A 26,598-nucleotide genomic window follows, 5' to 3' on the forward strand; every position below is an offset into this window, starting at 1 on the left:
CCTGTATTGTCATATTGCTATATGTCACCCCTAAATATTGTCTGTAACCTAAATTAATGTTCAGTGCTGCGTAATATGTTGGCGCTTTATAAATACAATAAATAAAGCCCCTTTAAAAGCTAGAAACACCAACATTTCTGCGAATGTTAAGAAGAACAGTGGGAACGAGGAAAAAAAACATTTTTCAAAAAGACCTTATACTTTTTGAGAAAATTGATTTTAAAGTTTCAAAGAAAAAAGAGCCGATTCATTAAAAAGAACTGTCTCATTCATGAACCGTTAGTATAGCTTAGAATGCGTCCTGTGCAGGACGTATAGCTGCAGACTCCCGCTGTCTCTCTCCACCTGCCTTCACCTGTCACCCTCACCTAGGCTGGCACCCGGTGCAAGTGAGGGTGAAAGGTGAAGGCAGGTGGGAAGAGACAGCGGGAGCCAGCAGCTATGCATCCCATTCTCTGCTATGTGGGGGGCGTCGGAGATCTTCAATCAACTTAATTGAAGATCGCAAGATAAGCGAATACTGTATTCGTTGGATCGTTTACCAAGGATATTGGTGTGGGAATTTTTTTTTTAAAGGTACAGGTAAGTATTTCTGGTTAATTAAGAACATTAAAGGATTTTTTCGTGGTTGTGTTTTTATTTCATTTAACCCTTTGTGGAAATGGGTAAGGAGTACTTTGTACCCCTATACTTATTTCTCCTGGGAGATGGGTGGGCATCTGGGGTCCCCTTCTTAAAGGGGACTCCCAGATGCCTCCATGAACCCCCCACCCAGGGAGTCGTCGCCCTCACCTCCGGTGCCCCACGAGGAGGTGGATTGGACAAGGGCTTGGGGGAGAGGGGAAGGCTTGGCCGCCCCTCTCCCCCGGAGCCCCCCATACCATGGACCATGCAGACTGGTATAGCTCAGGGTGCAAAGCCCCATGCGGCCTGGGCTCCACATTCTGGCTATCCCAGCCCCACGTCCTTTTTTTTTTCAGATTTCCCACACTCAGCACATAAAAATAATAAAAAATAAATATTTTTTTTAAAGGACTTCCGAGGCCACAAGTATGAAAAAAGTTAAATACCTTTTCCAGATCCATGAAGGATGCCATCCGCGCCCACCCGTTCATTCCGCCATGGCTCCCGCAGTAATACCGGCCCCGGAAATGGGTAAGGGGTACTTTGTACCCCTATACTCATTTCTCCTGGGGGGGGTGGGCATCTGGGGACTCCCAGATGCCACCGTGAACTCCCCCCCGGGAGTCATCGCCCCCACCTTCTCCTGGGGCACCGGAGGTGGGGAAGAGCCCCTTGTCCATGGATTGGACAAGGGCTCGGGGGGAGTGGGGAAGGCTTGGCCGTCCCTTTCCCATGGAGCCCCCCCATACCATAGACCATGCGGGCTGGTATAGCTCAGGGTGCGAAGCCCCAAGCAGCCGGGGCTCCGCATTCTGGCTATCCCAGCCTGCATGGAGGACAAGGGGTTACAGAGAGCTTGGTAGGGGGGACCTGTCACGGACGATTGCGGGGACGCAGGCGCGTCCTGGAATCGCCCGTGAAGAAAAGAACGATCGCACTCGATTCCTGCGTCGATTGCGCTTCAAATCGGTACAATCTGGATTTATTGTGTAGGAGGTCTGCAGTCCTTTTCTTAGCAAAGAGAGCACCATTCCAAATGCTGGTTGGCCCTTTTGATATGCTAATGAGCCTGGGCCCAGAGAGTCCCTGGCTTCAAGCTGTGCTGATGGCCCATCCATCAGGTATAAGGTGACAAGCAGCTGGCAGGAAGACTGGCCCTGTGACTGCTGATCAAGCCAGAGGTGTAAACTCAGTTGTCTAAGCAGATTTCACATTCAGATGTTAATTGAAGGAGCCAACAGGGCCTTTCATAGCCAAGAAGCAGACACAGCTGGACTCCAGTCAGGCTGACTCCGGCCTTAGCAGGAAGAAATGAATGTACAATATAATCTTTTGCCCATTTACAGAATACAATAAATAGGGTGGTTATGAGAGCGGTATCATTGGATCCGTAGGGTCATGCTGGATCTCTTGATACCAGTCGAGAGGGGCCCGGGGCCCCTACCACCCAGGTATGAATCTACTCAGGACCCTGATCTGATGCACTAGCCATGTCAGGTATCATATTAATCTGTATTTTCCTCCAAGTATGAAGCTGTTACCCCCCTAAATGTAACGTGTATGGTTCAGGAGTTACAGCAATTCATAAGTTTAGCTCTAAAATCTCTCAGAGGGAATGAACTGTCATTTGCTGGTAGCTCAGAGGGGGCTGGCATTGCCACACCCCCAAACCAGCTTCATCAAAAGCACAGAGCCAGCAGGCGGGCTGTGTCCTCCACACTGAAACATCTTGCACTCATCAGATGCCAGCTTGAGGATATGCTGGCATCCACCTGGTCTGAACTCTGAACTCTGGACTTTGAAACCAAGGACTTTATGATTCTTCCCACAATAAGGACATCTTTCCAGAACTAAGTATTTTTCTCCCTTCTTTTATTTTTCATACTGGCTATTGCTGTTTTCATAATTGTTGATTTTCATAATTGTCTGTATATATTAATTATTTATATTGCGTGAATAAACGACTTTCTCCAAGTCATTCACTTTCCGCTACCCTGCTTATCAGCACACACAGAAATGATCCCGGGTCTCTGAAGATACGCTACTGTTTGTTTGTTGTTGGCTAGACAGAATATCGTGTGTTTAACCGTTTTATTCGCAGGATTAGTCAGTCAGTTAGTGGGCCCCACGGTCCCATAGTAACCGCGGTGGTGGCAGTTTACTCTGAACCAGTAGGTGACGTTGTAATCACCCGTGTCTCACAGGCTCCCTTCTGAGTTGTCTGCGGCTAATTCTTAACGGTTCCTGCGCATTGACTGCGACCAGAGTTCGCACGATCTGTGCGCTGGCACCGTTTAGAAGGCTAAGTGCGGTCAGCCACTGAGGGCTCCTGTGACAGTGTTAGGCAGCGGTTGGGATCTGTGTTGTGCTGAAAGTATCTGCGATAGCGCTAGCGCTATCGAGAAACGAACTAATTCGTTGGTGTAGCTGGAAGGCAATATATTTTTTATATATACAGAGAGACTGTGTAGCCAGTACCCCTTCCCCAAAGTTTTATTTTATTTGGCATGGAAATGTCCGGGAACTACCAGAACATGTGCCTAGCAGACCTGGAAAATCTTTGCGAAGAGAGGGGCATTGGCATCCTCCGCAAGACAAAACGGGACCTGATAGCAGACTTGTCCAGATGGGATGCCCAGCAACTGCGGGAGCCGGGAGTGTCCGCTGAGGTGGATACCAGCCCATCTGACAATCAAGGGGAACCAGAGGCTGAAGATCTTAGGCGTACAGAGGTTGAGCATCCTGCGGGCCCTGTTGCAACAGTTACGCCAGAGACTGTCAGTATGGACCCCAATCCCAGAGTTTCTGACATTACTCGCCCGGAACTGGCCAGTACTGGACTGTCCATGGGTGCTGACCCGGTAATGCAGCAGGCATTACAAAAGCTGATGGAGACTGACCTGGAAAAGTACATGCAGTACATGGAAGCACGAGAGGAACGGGAACGCCAATCTGCAGAACGCAAGGCTGCTGCTGCTGCTGCAGAACGCCACGCGGAGAGGGATGCCGCAGAGGCGCGGGAGAGACGACAGCATGAGCTCAACATGGCAAAGGTTCAACAGGCCAGCCGGAGTTCACCGCCCAGCCTCCCTGCTGAAGGAGCTGCAGCACCCGTAAGTGCAAAATTTAAATTTGCTAATATTGAAAAGGACACAGACATTGACTTGTTTTTGCGGTCTTTTGAAAAAGCATGCCGTCAGTATCGTCTGTCCCAAGACCAGTGGGCCAGACATCTGACACCTTTGCTGCGCTACAAAGCGCTTGATGCCTTCGCAGAATTGCCTGCGGAGAAGGATAATGATTATGCTGCTATAAAAGACGCTATCATTACTAAGTACCAGCTGACGCCAGAAGCCTATCGGAAGAAGTTCAGGGCCTGGCAGAAAAAGTCTTCTGATTCGTACCGAGATGTGGCCAGCAGCTTGCTCACCACACTCCGCCAGTGGACACTAGGCCTCACCAAAGGGTCTTATGGCGTCCTGGAGGACTTGATAGTCCTCGAGCAATTTCTGAACATTTGCCCTGCTGATGTACGACAATTTGTGTTAGAACGCAAGCCGACTTCAGCAACTGTCGCTGCAGACCTTGCTGAGACTTTTGCAACTACCCGGGTGGCTGATACACGCAGAACTGTCCCATCCAGCTGGAGAGGAGGTCAGCCCAATACCTCGGCAGACCCTCCTGCCCCTGTGAGCCGTCCGCCACAGAGGCCACCCAGCGCAGCTGCTGCACCCAGGCCCGCAGCGCCTGGAGAGGTCACCTGTCACTACTGCCGCCAGCCCGGACACATGAAATTCGACTGTCCGGAGCGGAGACAGACACCACCAGCACCTGGATCATCTGCATCACCTGCACCTCACCCACAGCAGAGGCAACCCGCCAGCGAACCACAGCCTGGATCATCGGATTTTGTCCTGTTTGCACGCGGACAGGAAATCCGCGACCGAACCGACCAGCAGCAACTTGTTAGAGTGAACGGCAAAGTTGTCACCGGATTTCGAGACACCGGAGCAGACATCACGTTAGTTCACTCACATCTTGTGCCAAAGGAGAGCATCAGCTCCAGCCGATCCCTTGCCCTTACTGGAGTAGAGGGCACCCTTTTCCACATAGCCCACGCCAGAGTGAAGCTGGATTGGGGAGTGGGAGGGGTCCACGAAAGGGTTGTTGGGGTTATGAAGGATCTCCCAGTCCCTGTGTTGCTAGGGACTGATTTGGGCAAGCTTGTGTCCTACTATGAACCTGCCACGACCGCCTTGTCGCTCACGGAAGGAGACGGACTCTCCACCCACCACCAGGTACTTTATACACTTGGGGGAGCACCAGGGGGAGGTGGGTTGAATGTGCCCAGTTCAAGGGTACCAGGTTCAATAGTGCCTGCTTCAAAGGCACCTGAGTTTGAGGTACAGACTGTCTGTTGTGATGATGCTGTAACTGTACCTGAGTCTCCTGTACAACCTGTCTGTAATGAAAAAATGTCTATACCTGTCAATGTCATTACTGCATGCAATGATGATCCGAGTAATGTCCGTCTGTGCCATTCTGACAGTGTACCTGTGCTAGCAATACCGCGCAGCTGCACTGCTCAGAACCCGAGCTCAGAACAGGTGGAGGGGGTTCCGGCCTCCTCCCCCTCCTCTGACCGCAGGGATGAGACCTTTCAGCCGCTGGCCTCGTGTGACATGAGCCAGTTGGCTGAAACTGACAGCGCCGTATTCTCAGCCGCACTACAAAGTGACCCAAGCCTGAAGGTGCTCATGCAGCAAGCCGCTGAGCCCCTCGCAGACGGGGCCGCTTTCAAGGTGTACTGGGAAGGTGGGAGACTGTACAGTGAGTCTGCACAGCCCCCTACAGGTAGATCCCACGCGAATACCAAATGGCTTGTGGTCCCGAGTGCGTTCAGGGGACATGTGCTGAAATCCGCACATGGTAATCCTCTGACAGGGCACTCAGGGGTCCGCAAGACACTCGCCGGTATTCGGAACCAGTTTTATTGGCCCCGGATGAACAGGGATGTAGCAAACTACTGCAGGGCATGTGCCGTCTGTCAGGAGCTGGGCAGGTCCAGGGATTCCCGCGGGGTTCCCTTAGGTCCACAGCCACTCAGCAGGGGAACCCTGGGTGGGCTGGCTGTTGACCTAACCAACCCACTGCCCGTTGTCCGCAGTCCCGGCAGACACCACGTCCGACTGCAGTGGCGCAAACGCCCTGTCCAGAACGGTCCATGTTGGGTCAACCCTGAGGGTAGCAGACCGCGACCGGTCCAGGGGAACCGAGCCACAGGCTCCAATAGGTTTTCCCGCCGTACCGGCAACTCGAGGCCCGTCAGCCAGGTTAGCGGCGCCGCCACACATCTTGCGGATGAGTGGCTAAGCCACGGACAAGGGGGGGGGCTGTCACGGACGATTGCGGGGACGCAGGCGCGTCCTGGAATCGCCCGTGAAGAAAAGAACGATCGCACTCGATTCCTGCGTCGATTGCGCTTCAAATCGGTACAATCTGGATTTATTGTGTAGGAGGTCTGCAGTCCTTTTCTTAGCAAAGAGAGCACCATTCCAAATGCTGGTTGGCCCTTTTGATATGCTAATGAGCCTGGGCCCAGAGAGTCCCTGGCTTCAAGCTGTGCTGATGGCCCATCCATCAGGTATAAGGTGACAAGCAGCTGGCAGGAAGACTGGCCCTGTGACTGCTGATCAAGCCAGAGGTGTAAACTCAGTTGTCTAAGCAGATTTCACATTCAGATGTTAATTGAAGGAGCCAACAGGGCCTTTCATAGCCAAGAAGCAGACACAGCTGGACTCCAGTCAGGCTGACTCCGGCCTTAGCAGGAAGAAATGAATGTACAATATAATCTTTTGCCCATTTACAGAATACAATAAATAGGGTGGTTATGAGAGCGGTATCATTGGATCCGTAGGGTCATGCTGGATCTCTTGATACCAGTCGAGAGGGGCCCGGGGCCCCTACCACCCAGGTATGAATCTACTCAGGACCCTGATCTGATGCACTAGCCATGTCAGGTATCATATTAATCTGTATTTTCCTCCAAGTATGAAGCTGTTACCCCCCTAAATGTAACGTGTAAGGTTCAGGAGTTACAGCAATTCATAAGTTTAGCTCTAAAATCTCTCAGAGGGAATGAACTGTCATTTGCTGGTAGCTCAGAGGGGGCTGGCATTGCCACACCCCCAAACCAGCTTCATCAAAAGCACAGAGCCAGCAGGCGGGCTGTGTCCTCCACACTGAAACATCTTGCACTCATCAGATGCCAGCTTGAGGATATGCTGGCATCCACCTGGTCTGAACTCTGAACTCTGGACTTTGAAACCAAGGACTTTATGATTCTTCCCACAATAAGGACATCTTTCCAGAACTAAGTATTTTTCTCCCTTCTTTTATTTTTCATACTGGCTATTGCTGTTTTCATAATTGTTGATTTTCATAATTGTCTGTATATATTAATTATTTATATTGCGTGAATAAACGACTTTCTCCAAGTCATTCACTTTCCGCTACCCTGCTTATCAGCACACACAGAAATGATCCCGGGTCTCTGAAGATACGCTACTGTTTGTTTGTTGTTGGCTAGACAGAATATCGTGTGTTTAACCGTTTTATTCGCAGGATTAGTCAGTCAGTTAGTGGGCCCCACGGTCCCATAGTAACCGCGGTGGTGGCAGTTTACTCTGAACCAGTAGGTGACGTTGTAATCACCCGTGTCTCACAGGCTCCCTTCTGAGTTGTCTGCGGCTAATTCTTAACGGTTCCTGCGCATTGACTGCGACCAGAGTTCGCACGATCTGTGCGCTGGCACCGTTTAGAAGGCTAAGTGCGGTCAGCCACTGAGGGCTCCTGTGACAGGACCCCACACTCTGCACATAAAAATAATAAAGAATAAATATTTTTTTTAAAGGACTTCCGAGGCCACAAGTATGAAAAAAGAGGAGGACATCCTCTGTGCTCTCCCGTTCATTCCGCCATGGCTCCCGCAGTAATACCGGCCCCAGTCGGGTCCCGACCCCTCCGAACGGGTCGGGTTCTCATTCCCCCCTCAATATGGCCCCAACAGATTGCAGCTGTTGCGCAGCTCTAGGGCCTCCTCCCGCCGCGTCATCAATATACATGCATGCATACATCAGACGTATCAGGAGGAGGTCCTAGAGCTGCTTTTTGTTTCCTGCTATCTTTTTACCATATCCTGCTAATTTGGTGTTGCTAGAATGTAAGGGGCCTTTGCTAATAACTGCTAAAGTCGGCGGGTGATAACCAACCAGAGTTATAGGGGTGCAAAAGTGCTGAATTTTGCCATTGGCTTTTATTGGGCTCCCTATTTTACTTTCAAAAATCTGAAATCTTTTCAAAGGACGATGGCTCAGCAGTGGCAAATTTTCTAGCATTGTAGGGACTTTTATGGGGCTCAGGACTGGTGAGTTTGGGGCCCCTAGTCCAAAGAGGTCATAGCCTAGGGTCACAAAACCTTGTTTTTTTGGCAATGATGCCGGTGACGAACGTAAATTGCCGCCATGTCCGTGAGCAAAGTCTTAAGCTCACGACATGTCGCATGCAGGTAGAAGGCATATTGTTGTACTTGCACTCCAACATCTCTGCAAACCAGAGTTATGGGGGTGCAAAAGTGTTAAAATCTCCCCTAGGCTTTCATTTGGGCCTAGGATTTGAGGGTACAAAAGCGCAGGTTTCTGCCAAACGGTAGGGCCTCAAATTTTCAGGCTTTGCACGGAGTTTAAGGGGGCTCAGGGCTGGTGAGTTTCGGGCCCTTACCTTACCCTTCAGCAGAAACTTGTGCTTTTGTACCCTCAAAACCTAGGCCCCAATGAAAGCCTATAGGAGATTTTAGCACTTTTGCACCCCCATTACTCTGGTTTGCAGAGATGTAGGGAACCCAATGTTGGAGTGCAAGTACAACAATATGCCTTCTACCTGCATGCGACATGTCGTGTGCTTCAGACTTTGCTAACGGCCATGGCGGGGATTTACGTTCGTCACCGGCATCATTGCCAAAAAAACAAGCTTTGTGACCCTAGGCTATGACCTCTTTGGCCTAGGGGCCCCAAACTCACCAGTCCTGAGCCCCATAAAAGTCCCTACAATGCTAGAAAATTTGCCACTGCTGAGCCATCGTCCTTTGAAAAGATTTGAGATTTTTGAAAGTGAGATAGGGAGCCCAATAAAAGCCAATGGCAAAATTCAGCACTTTTGCACTCCTATAACTCTGGTTGGTTATCACCCTCCGACTTTAGCAGTTATTAGCAAAGGCCCCTTACATCCTAGCAACACCAAATTTGCAGGATATGTTAAAAAGATAGCAGGAAACAAACAGCAGCTCTAGGACCTCCTCCTGATGCTTCCTATGCATGCATGCACGCATATTGATGATGCGGCGGGAGGAGGCCCTAGAGCTGCGCAACAGCAATCGTGTCTATGCGGACTGCGCAGCCGCGGCAATCTGTGGCGGCCATATTGAGGGGGGGGGATGAGAAGCCGACCCGTTCGGAGGGGTCGGGACCCGACCGGGGCTGGTATTACTGCGGGAGCCATGGCGGAATGAACAGTAGAGCGCAGAGGATGTCCTCCATGGATCTGGATTATGAAAAGGTATTTAACTTTTTTCATACTTGTGGCCTTGGAAGTTTTTAAAAAAAAATATTTATTTTTTATTACTTTTATGTGCTGAGTGTGGGTTCCTCCCTACCGAGCTCTCTGTAACCCCTTGTCCCCCATGCAGGCTGGGATAGTCAGAATGCGGAGCTCCGGCTGCATGGGGCTTTGCACCCTGAGCTATACCAGCCCGCATAGTCCACGGAGCCCCAGGAGGAGGTGGGGGCGACGACTTCCTAGGGGGGGGGTTCATGGTGGCATCTAGTAGTCCCCTTTAAGAAGGGGACCCCAGATGCCCACCCCCTCCCAGGAAAAATGAGTATAGGGGTAAAAAGTACCCCTTACCCATTTCCACAAAGGGTTAAAAGAAATAAAAACACAACCACGAAAAAAATCCTTTAATGTTCTTAATTAACCAGAAATACTTACCTGTACCTTTAAAAAAAATTCCCACGACAATATCCTCGGTAAACGATCCAACGAATACAGTATCCTCTTATCTTGCGATCTTCAATTAAGTTGATTGAAGATCTCCGACGCCCCCCACATAGCAGAGAATGAGACCTTTGGGGCGCATAGCTGCCGCCTCCCGCTGTCTCTCCCCACCTGTCTTCACCTGTCACCCTCACCTAGGCTGGCACCTGGTGCACCCATGGGTGCACCGGGTGCCAGCCTAGGTGAGGGTGACAGGTGCAGGCAGGTGGGGAGAGACAGCGGGAGCCGGCAGCTATACATCCTGCACAGGACGCATTCTAAGCTATACTAACGATTCATGAATGAGCCAGTTCTTTTTAATGAATCGGTTCTTTTTTAATGAATTGGCTCTTTATTCTTTGAAACTTTAAAATCGATTTTCTCAAAAAACATAAGGTCTTTTTGAAATTTTTGTCCCTCTTGTTCCCACTGTTCTTCTTAACATTCCCAGAAATGTTGGTGTATCTAGTTTTTAAAGGGGATTTGCTATTAACCGCTAAAGTCGGCGGGGGTTAATTTCCCCACTGTCAGAAGGAGAATTTGCATTGAAAGTTTAAAATCGATTTTCTCAAAAACTGTAACGTCTTTTTGAAAAAAAAAATGTTCCTCTTGTAGTTACTGCCCTCCTCTACATACCCTGCAAATTTGTTTTTTTTTACTGTGTAAGGGGACTTTGCTATTAACCGCTAAAGTCGGCGGGCATTAAAGTCTATGGGAAAAATGCGAACCGAACCACCGAAGTTCGCCGGGAACCGTTCACCGGAAAATTGTTTGGGCCATCTCTACTGGTGCGCTCTCAGCTATACTAGGTATAGCTGAGAGCTGGGGTGGGGCGCCGTGTGGCAGCAGCCGGCGGAGATCTTCAATCAACTTAATGAATTTATAGGACACCTGAGGCGAAAATAAAGTAATGAAATAAATGATTGTATCTATCTTCCTTCTCCTAAAAATGACTTTTTAAGATATTTTATGTTTAAATCTACTTTTTAACAGTTTTATTGTTTTTGCTCAATGACACATTCATTAAAGTATGCCAGAGCTAAAATCTATGAACAATTGACCCTCTTTATCTCTTTCCTGCTCTCAGAAGTCATGTTCTGCTAGGAAAGTGTTTTATAGTTGGAATTTCTTATCAGTGAGGGTCACACTGTAGTCACTTCCTGTCTGAGTCAGGACTGAGTCAGTCACTTACAAACCTGATATTTAACTGATATTTAACTCTTTCAGGCAGAAAAAGAAAAAAAGGAACACAGCATAGTTATTTGTTTGCTAGGCACTGTACATACCCATGTCTCTCTCATCATGTCACCTCTGGTATCCTTTAACCCTCCTGGCGGTTTGTCAAAATCCGCCAGGGGGCATCAAATACGTGTTTTAAAAAAAATTTTTACCTTCATGTAGCGAGACGAGGTCTCGCTACATGATAGCCAGCGGCATCCCCCCAGCCCCTCCGATCTCCTGGAGGGCTTCCCCCGTCAAAGGGGACTCCGATCCACCCCACAGCGCTGCCTGGCACTGATTGGCTAGGCAGCGCACGGGGTCTGGGGGGGAGGCTGCGGCGACGCGTATAGCGGCGGATCGCCGGGTAGCGGCGGCGATCGGGCACTGCACGCAGCTAGCAAAGTGCTAGCTGCGTGCAGCAAAAAAAAAATGATGCAAATCGGCCCAGCGGGGCCTGAGCGGCGAACACGGTAAATCCAGCGCTGGAGACTTGGGCGCAGCCGGCGCCACCATAGGCCGTAATAGGAACTACGGCTATCGCAGGCACAGGGAGTAACTTCAGCGCCGTCAGAAGACAGACCTAAAGTTGCTTTTAAAACAATAATTCGGATTCCAGCGATTGCTGGAAGCCGAATTATTTCATTCCCCCACTATCCATGTCGGCCTGGAGGGGGAATAGTAATTAACACGGCCCGGACTTGTGCGGCAGCAGGATCAGCCATATACTGGCTGTGTCCTGTGCCCAAGTCTCCGGCGCCGTTCTCTCTCGTACGCCTGAGCGGTGCCTCCCGGCGGCATAGCCCATGCTCAGCACGGGCTTACCGCCAGGGAGGTTAATAAACTTGAACTGACACACTATTGTACAGGAAACCCTGGCAAAAAACGTCTTTTAACCTCCTCCCAGGGCTCCCTATCGCTCCACTAATTGGACCAATGAGAATTGTCCTTAAGTATTAATAGGGAGCACTGGCAGGCAGCAGATTTAAAGACGATTTTTTTGGGGGGTTCCCTTACTGAGCTATTGCAGTGTGTGCAGTGGAGAGTGGCAGAGGATCTCAAAGTGTCAATTCTGTGGTGGTGAGGAGTGACAGTGCCAGAATCAGTTCCTAGTTGAGGAGGGCGACTCTGCTGTTATTGAAGGAAGAAGCCAGAAGAAAGGAAAAAAGTTAAAGAAGTATACAGCAGAAGTTGACATCACAAGAAATTAGTATACAGATGAAAAGGGCGGGGGATGTTGTAAAAAAAAAAAAATGTGCTAGTGCACGAGAGAGGTCACTTGCGCATGCTCAATATGGAGCAGCCCGTCTTCAGGAGCACTTGGGCTCTCGAAGACTTCCAAACCCTCCCTTCGGCGGCCGAGAGAGCAGTATTGGTCACATACTGCTACGGTGGAGCAAGCACTGGAACGGGGACAGAGAGGAGCAGGAAGGCTCTGGGTCCTATAGAACCTCATTAGGTAAGAATCTGGCTGGGTGTTTTTTTTTTTGTTTGTTTTTTAAAAAAGTTCCCATGCACTTTAAAGCCCTGGTTCAAGCAGGTTTTTTTTTACTTTAATTTACTAGAACATAATTGTAATTTATTTATGCATAAACACATTTGTAAAAACTCTGTACTGTTTGCAAAATAAACATAAAAAGAACCTTTCTACTTTACCAGTTCATGGAGTCTCATGGACCATAATATATCTGCTCACTCCCAGTCAATCTGAAACACTCCTCCTCTGGTCACATGGACATGTTGCGAACAGTGAAGCCACACCTCCTTGCTGATTTACAGCCCATGCTGACTTCAGACTCACTGGCAAGAAGGAAAAAAAGCATGACCATGCAGCTCTATATCAGATTCGTCCAGCACTGCATAGTATGGCGCTAGGGCCTATATACCTTATATACTCGTGTATAAGCCTAATTTTTCAGCTTAAAAAATGTGCAGAAAAGTTACCCCCTCAGCTTAAATGCGAGTCAGTGGAGCAGAACGGATGGTAGGGCAGGTTTTGGTACTGGCAGAGAAGCATAAGGATCATGCAATAGTGATCCTGCTCTTGCCAGCTGGCTCTCTGCTGTGTCCGTGCCCTCCATCCACTGCAACATGGTGTGCAAAGTGCGCTGCTCAAGAGTATCTGTGGCCCCTGGCTTGTGGAGCAGATCGTGCAAGCAACATGTCAGGTGCAATCTTTGGGTGTTCTTCCTTTGTGGCAATCACTGTATCTCATATCTATGACACCATCTAGTGGCATCATGAGACACAGCTTTATCATCCTTGGGGTACATCTGGCTGTGGGTAGAAGGAATGACTTGTACTGGGGGCACATTTGGCTACTGTGGAGGGGGCTATACTGGTAGAGGGGCTTATACCTGAGTCAATCATTTTTTTCTGGTTTCTGAGGCAAAGCATTAGGTTCCCACCACCATGTTTGACAGTGGGGATGGTGTTCTTTGAGTTGAAGGCTTCTCCTTTTTTATGCCAAATGAAGGAAATATCATTGTGGCCAAACAATTCAATTTTTGTTTCATCTGACCATAACACAGAATACCTGAAATCTTCTTATTTGTCCAGATGAGCATTTGCAAAGGCCAAGCTAGCTTTTGTGTGGCTTATCTGGAGAAGTGGCATCCTCCTTGGTCTGCCTTGAGACATTTCCACCAGCAGAGCCCAGATTCACCAGTTTGGCCTTGGTGGTGATCCTTGGATTCTTTTTTACCTCTCTCACTATCCTCCTGGCCAGCACATGTCACTTTTGGCTTCCGACCACGTCCTCTGAGATTTTCCACAGTGCGGAACATCTTTTATTTTTTTTTCAAATACTTTGCACTGTAGCCACTGGAACTTGAAAACATTTAGAAATGGCCTTGTAGCCCTTTCCTGACTTGTGAGCAGCCACAATGCGCTGCCGCAGGTCCTCGCTGAACTCCTTTGTCTAAGTCATGAATGTCCACAAACCAACTGCAGAGAGCTACTGTTTTTCACCTGTTGAGTTGATTAAAACAGCTGTTCCCAATTAATCAGGGTAATTTGGATGCTTTAGAACAGCTTGGACTATTTGGAATGGCATAGAACTTTGGATTTTCCCACAGACTGTGATAGTTTGTGAAGGGTATGAATACTTTTGGACTGGACACTATGGGCTCTATTGATAAAACATTTGCGGGGGGAAAAAATCTTGGAGGGAAAAAATCTTGGAGGGAAAAATACCGCATCGGTATTTTAGACTTTTGTGTGCTAATTCATAAAGTTTACACTTGCGATAATAGGTCGGGGAATTCCCGCACTAAACTAGCGGTACTGGCTGAGTTGATACATTTTCTCTGTGCAGAGACAGAGTTAGTATAAAGGAGGCAGCCCCAGCATCCATTTACATGTGCATTTTTTTTTAATTGCCTCTCCTTGCCCTGATTTTGCGCTGAATCTGTCTAATAGTCTTTCTAAACAATCTATTTAATTGCAGCAGCTTAGAAGAACTTCAAGAAATGTTACATATGCAGGCTTTCTGATGTGAAATTTATCTGAAACAGGTACCCGAGGGGTTAAAAAACACAGCCTTGGTATTCCGGGATGCATTTTTTGTTCTGCTCTCACTGCAGCTGCCTGGGAGGTCTGTCCACATTAGCTTGCCTATTATTTTGCCTGTTATCGCTGGCTTATCTCCTTTTCTAAACAGTCGGTATTCTCCGTTCCCATTCCACTTGCTCTAATCTTTATGAATTAACCTTCTGTGACATGTGTTGTGATAATCACCGCATAAGGCGGTAATGTCCCGCACTGCTCAGGAATTGTAGCTTTTCATGCGGTAACAGCTTTTATGAATGGACACTTTGCTAAATGGTCGGGAAGGTCAGCTGTTTTGAGCATTACCGCATGCGGGTATGCTTTATGAATAGAGGCCTTTTTGCTCGAATGTAAATAAAAGCTGAGAAATGTTTTTTTTTCCCACAATAGTGCCTCTTGTACTTATTATCTTTTGGGAGTCACCTACGTAATTTCCCGTCACAAAAGTACTTGCTGGTTGAATAAAAGTAACTTTAAGTCAAAATTTGCAATGGGTATGAATAATTATGGGCAGCACTATATATATATATATATATATATATATATATATATATATATATATATATATATATATATATATATATATATATATATATATATATTATGTTGTGCCTGAACTAGGACTTTAAACTGTAATTAAACTTTTAGTACAAAACTTCAGGGGGAAGAATCAAGTATAATTACTTTCTGAACAGTATATGATTTTTCACACTGACATCATTGTACTTTTCTGGTATGTTTTAACAATCTGTTCTCTTATCTTTTAGATGTTTCCATTGAAGATATCAACATTGTCATTCCTTCTCTACACCGTACCTTTGTTTTTGAGACTGCTGGTAGCCAGCAGATACCCTAAAAGTTTGCCTTGTGATGTGATTGAAGAAGGCAAATACATTCTTGTGGACTGCACTGACCGGAGACTCACAATAATTCCTCCCCAGATACCAAACAATACCACCAATCTAACATTGAATATTAACCATATCAGAGAAATAACACCAAATTCATTTGCACAGTTTAGCAATCTTGTTGCCGTTGGTATTAAATGTAACTGTATACCTCCAAAATTAGGTCCTAAGGACCTCACTTGCACACAGAGACTATCTCTACAAGATGGAAGTTTTGCCCCACTACATAGATTGCGATCCCTTTTTTTGGATGGAAATCAGCTTTTTCAGTTCCCAAGAGGCCTACCACCACACTTAGAAGTTTTAAGCCTTGAAGCCAACAACATATTTTCTATTAACAAAAAAAACCTTTCAGAAATACATAATATTGAGAGGTTATACTTAGGACAGAACTGCTACTACCGAAACCCATGTAATGCAAGTTATCACGTGGAAAATGAGGCATTCAAAGAATTAACACATCTGACTCTGTTATCTCTGAAAGGAAATAATCTATCATATGTGCCAGGAAGTTTTCCAGTCAGTCTTAAAGAGCTATACCTCTATAATAACAAAATACAATTTATTGAAGAAGATGATTTTCAAAATTTAACCAACTTAGAAGTTCTTGACCTAAGTGCAAATTGTCCTCGCTGTTATAATACTCCATACCCTTGTACCCCATGTCCAAACAATGCTCCAATATTTATACATCCAAAAGCCTTTGATTCACTGAAATCCTTGCACACACTTCGTTTGCAAAGTAACTCACTCTACCGAATCTCCTGCAGATGGTTTAAAAACATTGACAACCTGCAGGTTCTTGACCTGTCTCAAAATTTTCTAGCCAGCGAAATTAAAGAAGCAACATTTTTGAACTGTGTGCCAACCTTAAGAATTTTAGATTTTTCATTCAACTATGCATTACAACAATATCAACCAGACCTGCAATTACCCAAATCATTTTCTGTTTTAAAATCATTGGAAGTTTTGAGAATCCGTGGATATGTTTTTCAAGAATTGAAGAGAAGCAACCTTGAACCATTAGTTAACTTAAAAAACCTTACTGTTTTGGATCTTGGTACAAATTTTATCAAAGTGATAGATTTTAGTTTGTTTCAGAACTTTACTGCTTTGAAGACGATAGGACTTGCTAATAATAAAATCTCTCCAGTAGGTGAGCCCTCCCTTACCTCTTGCTCAAACATCAAATCATCTTCTGCACAATACAACTATGCCCCATTTCGTGATGTTCATTACTTTAATTATGACGAACAAGCTCATTACTGTAAGTTCAATGAGAACGAGGAATCAACTTTTCAGAAATTTGCAAGTGACAGTTGTCAAAGCTATGGTCCAATGTTGGACTTAAGTCAAAACAATATGTTTTTTGTAAGGACCAGTGATTTTAAAGATCTTAGCTTTATCAAATGCCTAAACATGTCAGGTAATGCCATTAGCCAAGCACTAAACGGAACAGAATTTACCTCCCTTAGACAGTTGAAATATTTAGACTTTTCCAATAATCGTCTTGATCTACTTCATCCAAGTTCATTTCAAGAGCTTAAAGAATTAGAGATCTTGGATATAAGCTACAACAGCCACTACTTCCTAGCTGAAGGGTTAACTCACATGCTTAATTTCACAGCAAACTTGCCAAACCTAAAAAAACTACTTATGAACTGGAATGAAATATCAACGTCAAGAAGCAATGAAATGGTTAGCCAGTCAATCCATAGCCTAGAGTTTAAGGGAAACCACTTGGATATGCTATGGAAGGATGGAGATACAAGATACTTAAATTTCTTCAGAAATTTAACAAACCTTAACAATTTGGACCTTTCTTACAATTCTTTATCTTTTCTAACTACAAAGGTATTTGAAGGGATGCCTGCTAATCTTACCTACCTCTATCTGTCTCACAATATGTTTAAAACTTTTAGCTGGGAAATGCTAATCGTTTTAGAAAAACTTGAGTATTTAGATCTAAGCAACAATTTCTTGACGACTTTGCCACCTCAACTGTCTAACTGCACTCGTTCCATCAAATCACTCATCTTAAGTAAAAACAGCATAGAAACTCTAACTAAGAACTTTCTTACGAATGCATCTAGCCTGAAATATTTGGACTTAAGTTACAACAAGATAAGCTATATAGATAAGTCCAGCTTTCCTGATGATATATTGTCAAACCTAGAGCTCCTTCTGATACAAGGTAATCCATTTATATGTAATTGCGAGCTGGTGTGGTTTGCCTTGTGGATAAACAAAACAAATGTCGTTATTCCATACCTAGTACCAGATGTGACATGTGATGGACCCGGTACACACAAAGGGAAGAGTGTGGTTTTATTGGATCCACATACTTGTGAAAGAGAATATCTAGAACTGGGTTTATTTTCTACTTTTTCATCCATTGTAATTTGCATGTTGGTGGGCTGCATTTCAAGCCATCTGTTTTACTGGGATTTTTGGTACGCCTACCACTTAATCAAAGCAAAGTTAAAAGGCTACAGGAAGTTGCCAAAATATTGCTATGATGCTTTTATTGCATACGATAGCAAAGATGTGGATGTATCAGACTGGGTTTTGAATGAACTAATCGGAATTCTTGAAAACCAAGAGGAAAAGATGTTTAATCTGTGTTTGGAAGTAAGAGACTGGCTTCCCGGAGCACCCTTTTTGGATAACCTTGCAGAAAGTATCCAGATCAGTCGAAAAACTGTGTTTGTGCTGACAGATAATTATACCAAAAGTGGACATTTTAAGACAGCCTTCTATATAGCACACCAGCGACTTATAGAGGAGAAAGTTGATGTCATTATTTTTGTATTGCTTGAAAAAACTTTACAGAGATCTCGGTACCTTCGTCTCAGGAAAAGATTATGTGGTGACTCCGTTTTGTATTGGCCTACTAATCCCAAATCACGAAGCTACTTTTGGAACTGCGTAAAGAATTCATTAAGAACAAATAACACATTGCCATATGATAGACTTTTTAAAGATAGTACTTAAGCTTACAATTTGCATGTTTGCCACAAAACAGCTAAAATGCTGCACAAACTGTTATATTACTACTGTACTCAAAATAAGCATTGCATGCATTTCCAGTACTCTACCCCCATTACCGTATGACTCATAAGGGACTGTCTGCAATCTTATTCCTTTGTCTTTTCATAGATATTCTTGTGATTGATGTCTACTTTTGGATTATTAGTACAGTATTTCGACTGATGTGTATTTTTTTAAAGATTTTTATTATGATAAATCCTAACATAGCATGTCAACATACAGCATAAATATAGCAGTTTTATTACAAAAGCAAGATACATTATTTAACAGTAACATAATTTCAAGTTATTGTAGAAAGTGGGATCAGTACCAAGAACTCCTCAGAAAAGTCACCATAAACTGTGCTAAGATCCCTTGAAACATTCATTATGGCTTACACTCCTACAAATGAAGCATCACTGTACACGCTTACCAATATTATCAAAATAAATAACAATCATAAATATACATTGAATAACATTCAATAATAACACTTAAAATGTACCCAAGACAAGGTTTGGATGCAAAATCAAATTCGTACCAAAGAAGAGGGAAGCCTCTGAATCCTAAGGAGGCTTCTATTGCTGTCCTCTGGTCCCCTGTCGCTGAGCATAGACCCCACAAAGATTACCGACAAAGGCAGTAATTTGATTGTGGTTGCACTCCTCTTCAGGTGTGAGCATGGCCATAGTGAACCCGGGTCAGTACGGCCGTGTCTGCAGTAATCCTGAGCTGCTCATGCAGTAGCGGCTCTGTGCTACTGTGCAGGTGCGGCTCTGCAGCTGGAGGGTCTCCTGTCTATTTACAGTATATATATCATAACCATCATACAGTATAGTAAGACCTCTGTATTTGATATCTATACTCTGATGTGTGTGTGTGTATATATATATATATATATATATATATATATATATATATATATATATATATATATATATATATATATATATATATACTGATGTTGAAATTCCCAAAGACAGACACAGGACATTTATATTGCACTTTTCTCCTGGGTGCCAGAGCAGCACCCACTAGGGCGCGCTCAATAAGCAGTATCAGTGTTAGGGAGTCTAACCCAATGACTCCTTACTGAATAGGTAAGAGCCCTTGACCGGAACACTATCCAATATGTAATAGTTCAAATAGTATAATTGTATCCCTTATAGAAAACAGGGATTTATGAAGTTGCTTTACTCTAAAAAAAAAAGAGACATAATAAACTAATAATTAATGTGTCAGTTGGAAACAATGGAAGTAAAAGGATTATTTATCCACACTATTCCTTAGAAAGCTACCAGGTCTGGAATTCAATTTTAACAAGTTTAATAAATAAAGGTAAACTATTAAATTTAATTTTATTTTAATGGAAAGTGCTTGCATACATGTATGTATCGTATAGTCTTATTTAGTTTGGTAGTCGTTATTTGAATGCATCGAATCTGCATCAAAATGCAGAAACCTATAGATCGATATACACAATTATTACTTAGCATTGTCTGTTATGGATACGGTTTGTTCCTGTTAAAACTAATGGGAACATTAAAAAAATAATAAAACAGATACTTTTCTGGATCCTAAGGAGCCTTCCCACTCCTGTCCCGGTCCCCTCGATAATGGCTGGCTCCCCGTTTAAATGCCCCGCTGCGGAGGCTTCAGAAGTCTTCAATAGCCCGTGTGCTCCCGAAGATGGGCCGCTCCGTACTGTGCCTGCATGAACGTGCGAGAGAGCGTGTTTGCGCAGTTGCAGTACGGAGCGGCTTGTCTTTGTTAGCACTTGGGTTCCCGAAGACTTTTGAAGCCTCCTTCAGTGGCAGAAAGCAGTATTTGACCAATTGGTCGAATACCGCTACCGGGAGCCAGCGCTGGAACGCGAGCATTGAGAGGATCGGGAAGGCTCTATAGGACCCAGAGACTTCCCTCTCCTTAAGTAAGTATCTGGTTGTATTTATTTACTTTTTAAAGAGAGCCCGAGGTGGGCTCAAAAAAAAAAAAAAAAGCGCTGTAATACATAATACATTTGTATTACAGCGCTCTGTCAGAACGGAACACTTCCGCCCTCCTTTGCCTCAATGGCAAACATCCACTGACTCGCCGGGACACTGATCAATGCACATATGGAAGTGCGCCTTCTCTTACATACTAATGTCCGGGCATAAACTGAGCAGAACGGATGGCTCGTTATTGCGGCGGCCACGGGTGGGGGAGCTAGGGAAATGGCCTGCAATGCTCTGTTTGACAATTAGCAACCCCTAGCAACATGGACTATTCCAGTGCCCCGTCGCCGTCAGTGTGTCCTCAGGGCACACGGACTTCCACACACATGTTGAAAAAACTTACAGCACACAAAAATATATGCTGACTTCTTTATTTACATTTATTTTACATTGATTAAAGATGTTTGCTCAAAAATGTAATCTTTGATAGAATTCCTTTAAGTAAAATTTCACGTACATTTTTGCAATTACGCCCATACGAAATTATAGTTCGTAAATTCAATTGATTTTGTGTAATCATTTGAAATTTCTCATAATTTTCTTGTCATTTCATGTCGACTTTCGAGGTGAATAGCAAAGCCCCCATACAAGCTATTGACACCAAAATTGCTACATAAGTTATGGAGAATAGTGTGAACAAGTCAAAACAAATTTACAAAAAGACCTTGTAGTTTTTAAGAAAATACATTTTACAAATTTGATTTGAAGGTCTTGTGCGCTCCTCCCTCTGACTAAAACACTATGTTCACACTGTATATATGTACTTCTCACAACAAATTGGATCGCTAAGTACCTAGTTGAGTGTGTATCTCAATAAAAAAAAATATATTGCACGTGGTATAGCGCTAAACAATTAAACATTCCTAAACCCACATAGGCCCAGTCCATAATATCTTAAAACATGATCCTAGAAAAATTGTGAAAGTCCAAGTTTAAAAGTCCTTCGTTCATCAGATCTTCTTTGCACAATTATGATAAACTTTATAGAAAGTTTATCATAATTGTGCAAAGAAGATCTGATGAATGAAGGACTTTTAAACTTGGACTTTCACAATTTTTCTAGGATCATGTTTTAAGATATTATGGACTGGGCCTATGTGGGTTTAGGAATGTTTAATTGTTGAGCGCTATACCACGTGCAATATACATTTTACAAATACAAAGCAAAAATATTTTTTAAACTCAGGAAAAATTACAGTTTAACCTCTTCAGGACTGCTTCACACCAATTGGCGTGGACGCGGTGGCAGCCCCAAAACCACCTAACGCAGATCGGCATGCAGTCCCGGGGGCGTGTTTTGCAGGAGATTGCGCATGCCAATACACGTCCATCTCCACTTGAATGATCAGTCTCCCAGCGCCGATCGCAGCTAGGAGACTGTTAGACAGCGAAACCGCCATCTATTTACTCCATACAGCGCTGCGATCTGAGGCAGCGCTGTACTGGGAATGTGATCCGTTGTTATAGGCTGATGTATATGACAGCCGATCACAGTGATTGGCTGGAGGTGGGAGAGAGGGAGGGAGAGAATGTAAAAAAATAAAAATTAAATAAAAATAGCAAAATATATTTAAAAATAAAAGTAACATATTTGTATAAAAATAAATAAATGAACATCCCAGTGGGGATCAGAGCCCACCAGCAGAAAGATCTGTTGGTGGACAGAAAAGGAGGGGGGCCACTTTTGTGCTGAGTTGTACGGCCCTGCAGCGAGCTCTTAAAGCTGCAGTGGCCTAATTTGCGAAAAATGGCCTGGTCACTGGGGGGGGGGGGGGGGGGTTAACTCGATTATCCCAAAAACTAGTCTTTTTGGAGAAATGTTTTGACTTATACTTACTATTCTCCTTAATATATGTAGAAATTGTAATGGCAATAGCATGTTTAGGGCCTTTGCTATTGACTGCTAAAGTTGGCAAAAAGTACACGAAATTATGAATGATTACAATTACAGACTAAATTAGTAAGGGCCCATTTCCACAGCCCAGATGTGATTGCATCGTATTGCATCCAGCCATAGCCGACTTCCGGTTGTCTTCCCGGAAGTCCGAATGCGGCTGTCTGTTTCTGCCAAGGGGAATTGGATTCGTGCTGTGGATATCTGCAGCATGCCACCCATAATTTCCCTCATCGTATCGCAAATGAAAATTTGCATGCAATGGAAACTACTCCATTGACATGCATTGGCTTCAGTTTTAATGCAATGTGAGTTTGCGGCTAGTGGAAATGGGCCCTTGCGTTTTTTCCAGAAATTTAGCATTACAATTTTGCATCGTAATTACAAATTTCGATGCAAAATTACGCCTATGCGAAATTTGTGCTCATCACTATGCATTAAACAACAGCACAAACCCAGCCTCAAACATACCTATAAATCCTGGTCACCAGACCAGTGTTTCTCAACTTTTTTGTGTGGGGGGAGGTATGTACCCCTTTTAAGAGTCTGTGCTTACCAAATACCCACCAAATACCACCTGGTATGCTAAAGATAATCTCAAGTACGCCTTAGCAGATATCTTTAGAACATAAGATTCAAGAGTTTACTATTAAGTTCTAATAGCTAAAATGCTAATTTGGTGGTGTTGTTCATATAGGATTTATTTGATTTTTCATTTTTGAAATTTATTCAACTATATCAAGTCTGAGCAGTAGCAGTAGGGTATTGTACCGTGTTAGCCATCAGTAAAAGCAAGACGTTTTAAATCAGGATTATACCATTTATTGGCTAACTAAAAACAATAAGAATAAGCAAGCTTTCGGCCTTGCAGCCTTCATCTGGCTTACAATCCTGTATGCTTGCAAGCTGATGGTACAGACAGCTTTATACATGCAACATCAAAAGGGAAAACATAGATTTTTTTCAAGCATAAATACGTCATTAAGATGTCTTAAAGCGGACCCAAACCAAACATTTTTTTAATTAAAAATATTTAGTTGCACCACTCTGACACATACAAAGATAAATAAACACTCCTTCAAGCCTATGAGCATTTCAGTGCATGCTTTTCACCCTTCTCTTTTCATAGCTAGGGTTATACTGGGGGCAGCCATTAGCAATTCCTCCATTGCCGGACACCATCTACTCCACCAGTTTGCCGGAAAAATCCCGGCAATTTGAAAGGAAGGGAGGGGTTCCTCCAATAAATGTAAAATATTTTATATTTGTCATCATGCAGCTGAAAAAAGGCTGTTATTTATTATTATAATTTAGAAAATAGATTTTATTTCTGAAATCTTGTAATTTTAATTTGGGTCCACTTTAAGTGAAACATAACGTCTAAATGGGGTGGGAGGTTGTTAGCTGAGATAAGAATCCTTGTTTACACCAGGCTCACAGACCTGGGAGTTGGACTGACACAGGGGTATCGTTAATTCTGAGTTCACAAGTTTAGCTATATAGGCTGAGAAAGAGTTTAAATATCATCAGCCTCATACCAATATAAAAAGTTTTTGTCCTTATTCAAGCCCTTGTCCACTGCTTTGAACCAATTTATACATTTTGTTTCTGCTATTAATCGATCATTTGACGTTTTGAAGCCACCCTTCAGGGCAGTGACATGAAGATCATACATGCTGTGACCGTTGGAACAAAAGTGTGTAGCAACTGGGAGTTCAAATTTGGTATCGTTAATACAATAATAATACAATACAATAACATTTCTATAGCGCTTTTCTCCCATAGGACTCAAAGCGCTTAGGCTCTCTCAGATTTAGTAATTGGTAGAAGGATGAAGTATTCACACAACAAAAGTTATATTTCTGCAAATGCCAAACTGAACAGGCAGGTTTTCAGTCTGGATTTAAACACGTCCAGGGATGGAGCTGTCCTGATCTGTTGAGGTAAGGGGTTCCAAAACGTGGGGGCAGCATGACAGAAGGCTCTGGGACCAAAAGTTTCCAAGTGGACTCTGGGTATGACTAGATTATTAGAACCTGTGGATCTGAGAATGCGGGGATTGCTACGCAGATGCAACATTTCTTTCATGTATCCAGGGCCCAGATTATTCAGTGATTTAAATGTCAGTAGGCCGATCTTGAATAGGACCCTGCATTCTATAGGTAGCCAGTGGAGGGAGTGCAGGACTGGCGTTATGTGGCAGTGACAGGGTTGGTTGGTTAGCAGTCTGGCAGCAGTATTCTGTATCAGCTGTAGGCAGTACAAGTCCTTTTTTGGAAGGCCAGTGTAGAGAGCATTGCAGTAGTCCAGTCGGGAGGTAATGAAGGCATGAACTAAAGTTGGTAGATCTTCTGGGGGGATAAGGTGTTTGATTTTTGCGATGTTTATAAGGTGAAAATAGGATGATTTCACCGCAGCAGAGATGTGAGTTCTGAAGTTTAAATCCCCCGGCGACGACAGTGGGCATGGCAGGTACATGCACATGAGAGACAGCGTTTCCCCACTAAATGCACATAAGAGACAGCGTATCACTAGTAAATGCACATAAGAGACAGCCTTTCACCAGTAAATGCACGTAATGACAGACGGCCTTTCACCAGTAAATGCACGTAATGAGAGACAGCTTTTCACCTGTAAATGCACGTAATGAGAGACAGCTTTTAACCAGTAAATGCACATAATAAGAGACAGCTTTTCTCCAGTAAATGCACATAAGAGACAGCTTTTCACCAGTAAATGCACATAATAAGAGACAGCTTTTCCCCAGTAAATGCACATAATAAGAGACAGCTTTTCACCAGTAAATGCACATAATGGCAAACAGGCAGCCAGTGTCCTCAGTATATGTAGCCAGCAGATATATGTACCCAGTATATGTAGGCAGGGGTATATGTGCCCAGTATATGTAGCCAGGGGTATATGTGCCCAGTATATGTAGCCAGGGGTATATGTGCCCAGTATATGTAGTCAGAGGTATATGTGCCCAGTATATGTAGCCAGGGGTATATGTGCCCAGTATATGTAGCCAGAGGTATATGTGCCCAGTATATGTAGCCAGAGGTATATGTGCCCAGTATATGTAGCCAGAGGTATATGTGCCCAGTATATGTAGCCAGGGGTATATGTGCCCAGTATATGTAGCCAGGGGTATATGTGCCCAGTATATGTAGTCAGGGGTATATGTGCCCAGTATATGTAGCCAGAGGTATATGTGCCCAGTATATGTAGCCAGGGGTATATGTGCCCAGTATATGTAGACAGAGGTATATGTGCCCAGTAAATGTAGCCAGGGGTATATGTGCCCAGTATATGTAGTCAGGGGTATATGTGCCCAGTATATGTATGCCAGGGGTATATGTGCCCAGTATATGTAGCCAGAGGTATATGTGCCCAGTATATGTAGGCAGGTGTATATGTCCCCAGTATATGTAGCCAGAGGTATATGTGCCCAGTATATGTAGCCAGGGGTATATGTGCCCAAAATATGTAGCCAGAGGTATATGTGCCCAGTATATGTAGGCAGGTGTATATGTCCCCAGTATATGTAGGCAGGTATATGTCCCCAGTATATGTAATCAGGGGTATATGTGCCCAGTATATGTAGCCAGAGGTATATGTGCTCAGTATATGTAGGCAGGTGTATATGTCCCCAGTATATGTAGGCAGGTATATGTCCCCAGTATATGTAGTCAGGGTTATATGTGCCCAGTATATGTGCCCACAATAGGTAGCCAGGTGACCCCCCCCAGCAGGAAGACAGCAGCGCAGTGGAGGGAGAGCTGTGGCATCAGCGGTGGAGAAGGGGGGCAATTTCCCCCCCCCCCCACACTTTCCTCACCTTAGTGCTCTCCCTCCCTCGCTAATCGCTATCCCCTCCTTAAGTAGTGCTGACTTAGTGGCTGGCAGCGAGCGGAACTTGAAACTCGGAACATGATTTGCCGCTACTCTGGTCTGGTCCAGACCAGAGCAGCAGAACTTCCGGCGCTTGGAGCGAGACGGAAGGTAAGTCCCGCCCGCTGCCAGCCACTCAGTCAGCACTAGATCAGAAGGAGACAGCGAGAGAGGGAGAGCACTAAGGTGAGAGAAGGGGAGGGAGATTGCCCCCCTTTTCAACCGCTGCTCACAGCTCTCCCTCCACTGCGCTGCTGTCCTCCTGCAACAGAGCGGGCGGCCGATTGGCCGCCCTTACGGACACTGCTGAATTCCTAACGGAATTCACGGGCAGCCTAATTTGCATCAAAATTTACAGGCTGCCCGTAAATTTACGGGCGGTTGGCAACACTAGGAG

The 26,598-nt window shown here is 44.6% G+C and overlaps 2 protein-coding genes across 3 annotated transcripts in view; both read left to right on the forward strand.

Moving 5' to 3' along the window:
- TLR7 (toll like receptor 7) overlaps window positions 1-18,583 on the forward strand; it is a 31,134-nt gene extending 12,551 nt beyond the window's left edge. For both annotated transcript variants that reach the window (XM_068265306.1, XM_068265307.1), the window contains exon 2: window positions 15,249-18,583. In XM_068265306.1, the coding sequence (XP_068121407.1) occupies window positions 15,249-18,383 (3,135 nt within the window). In that variant the 3' untranslated portion in view covers window positions 18,384-18,583. The remainder of the gene's footprint in view (window positions 1-15,248) is intronic.
- Window positions 1-26,598, forward strand: part of LOC137544254 (toll-like receptor 8) — a 56,093-nt gene that overhangs the window by 12,567 nt on the left and 16,928 nt on the right. The gene's annotated exons all lie outside the window — the stretch shown is intronic.

The sequence above is a fragment of the Hyperolius riggenbachi genome, chromosome 2 (genome assembly GCF_040937935.1).
Source record: "Hyperolius riggenbachi isolate aHypRig1 chromosome 2, aHypRig1.pri, whole genome shotgun sequence".
In the NCBI taxonomy this organism is placed as follows: Eukaryota; Metazoa; Chordata; class Amphibia; order Anura; family Hyperoliidae; genus Hyperolius; species Hyperolius riggenbachi.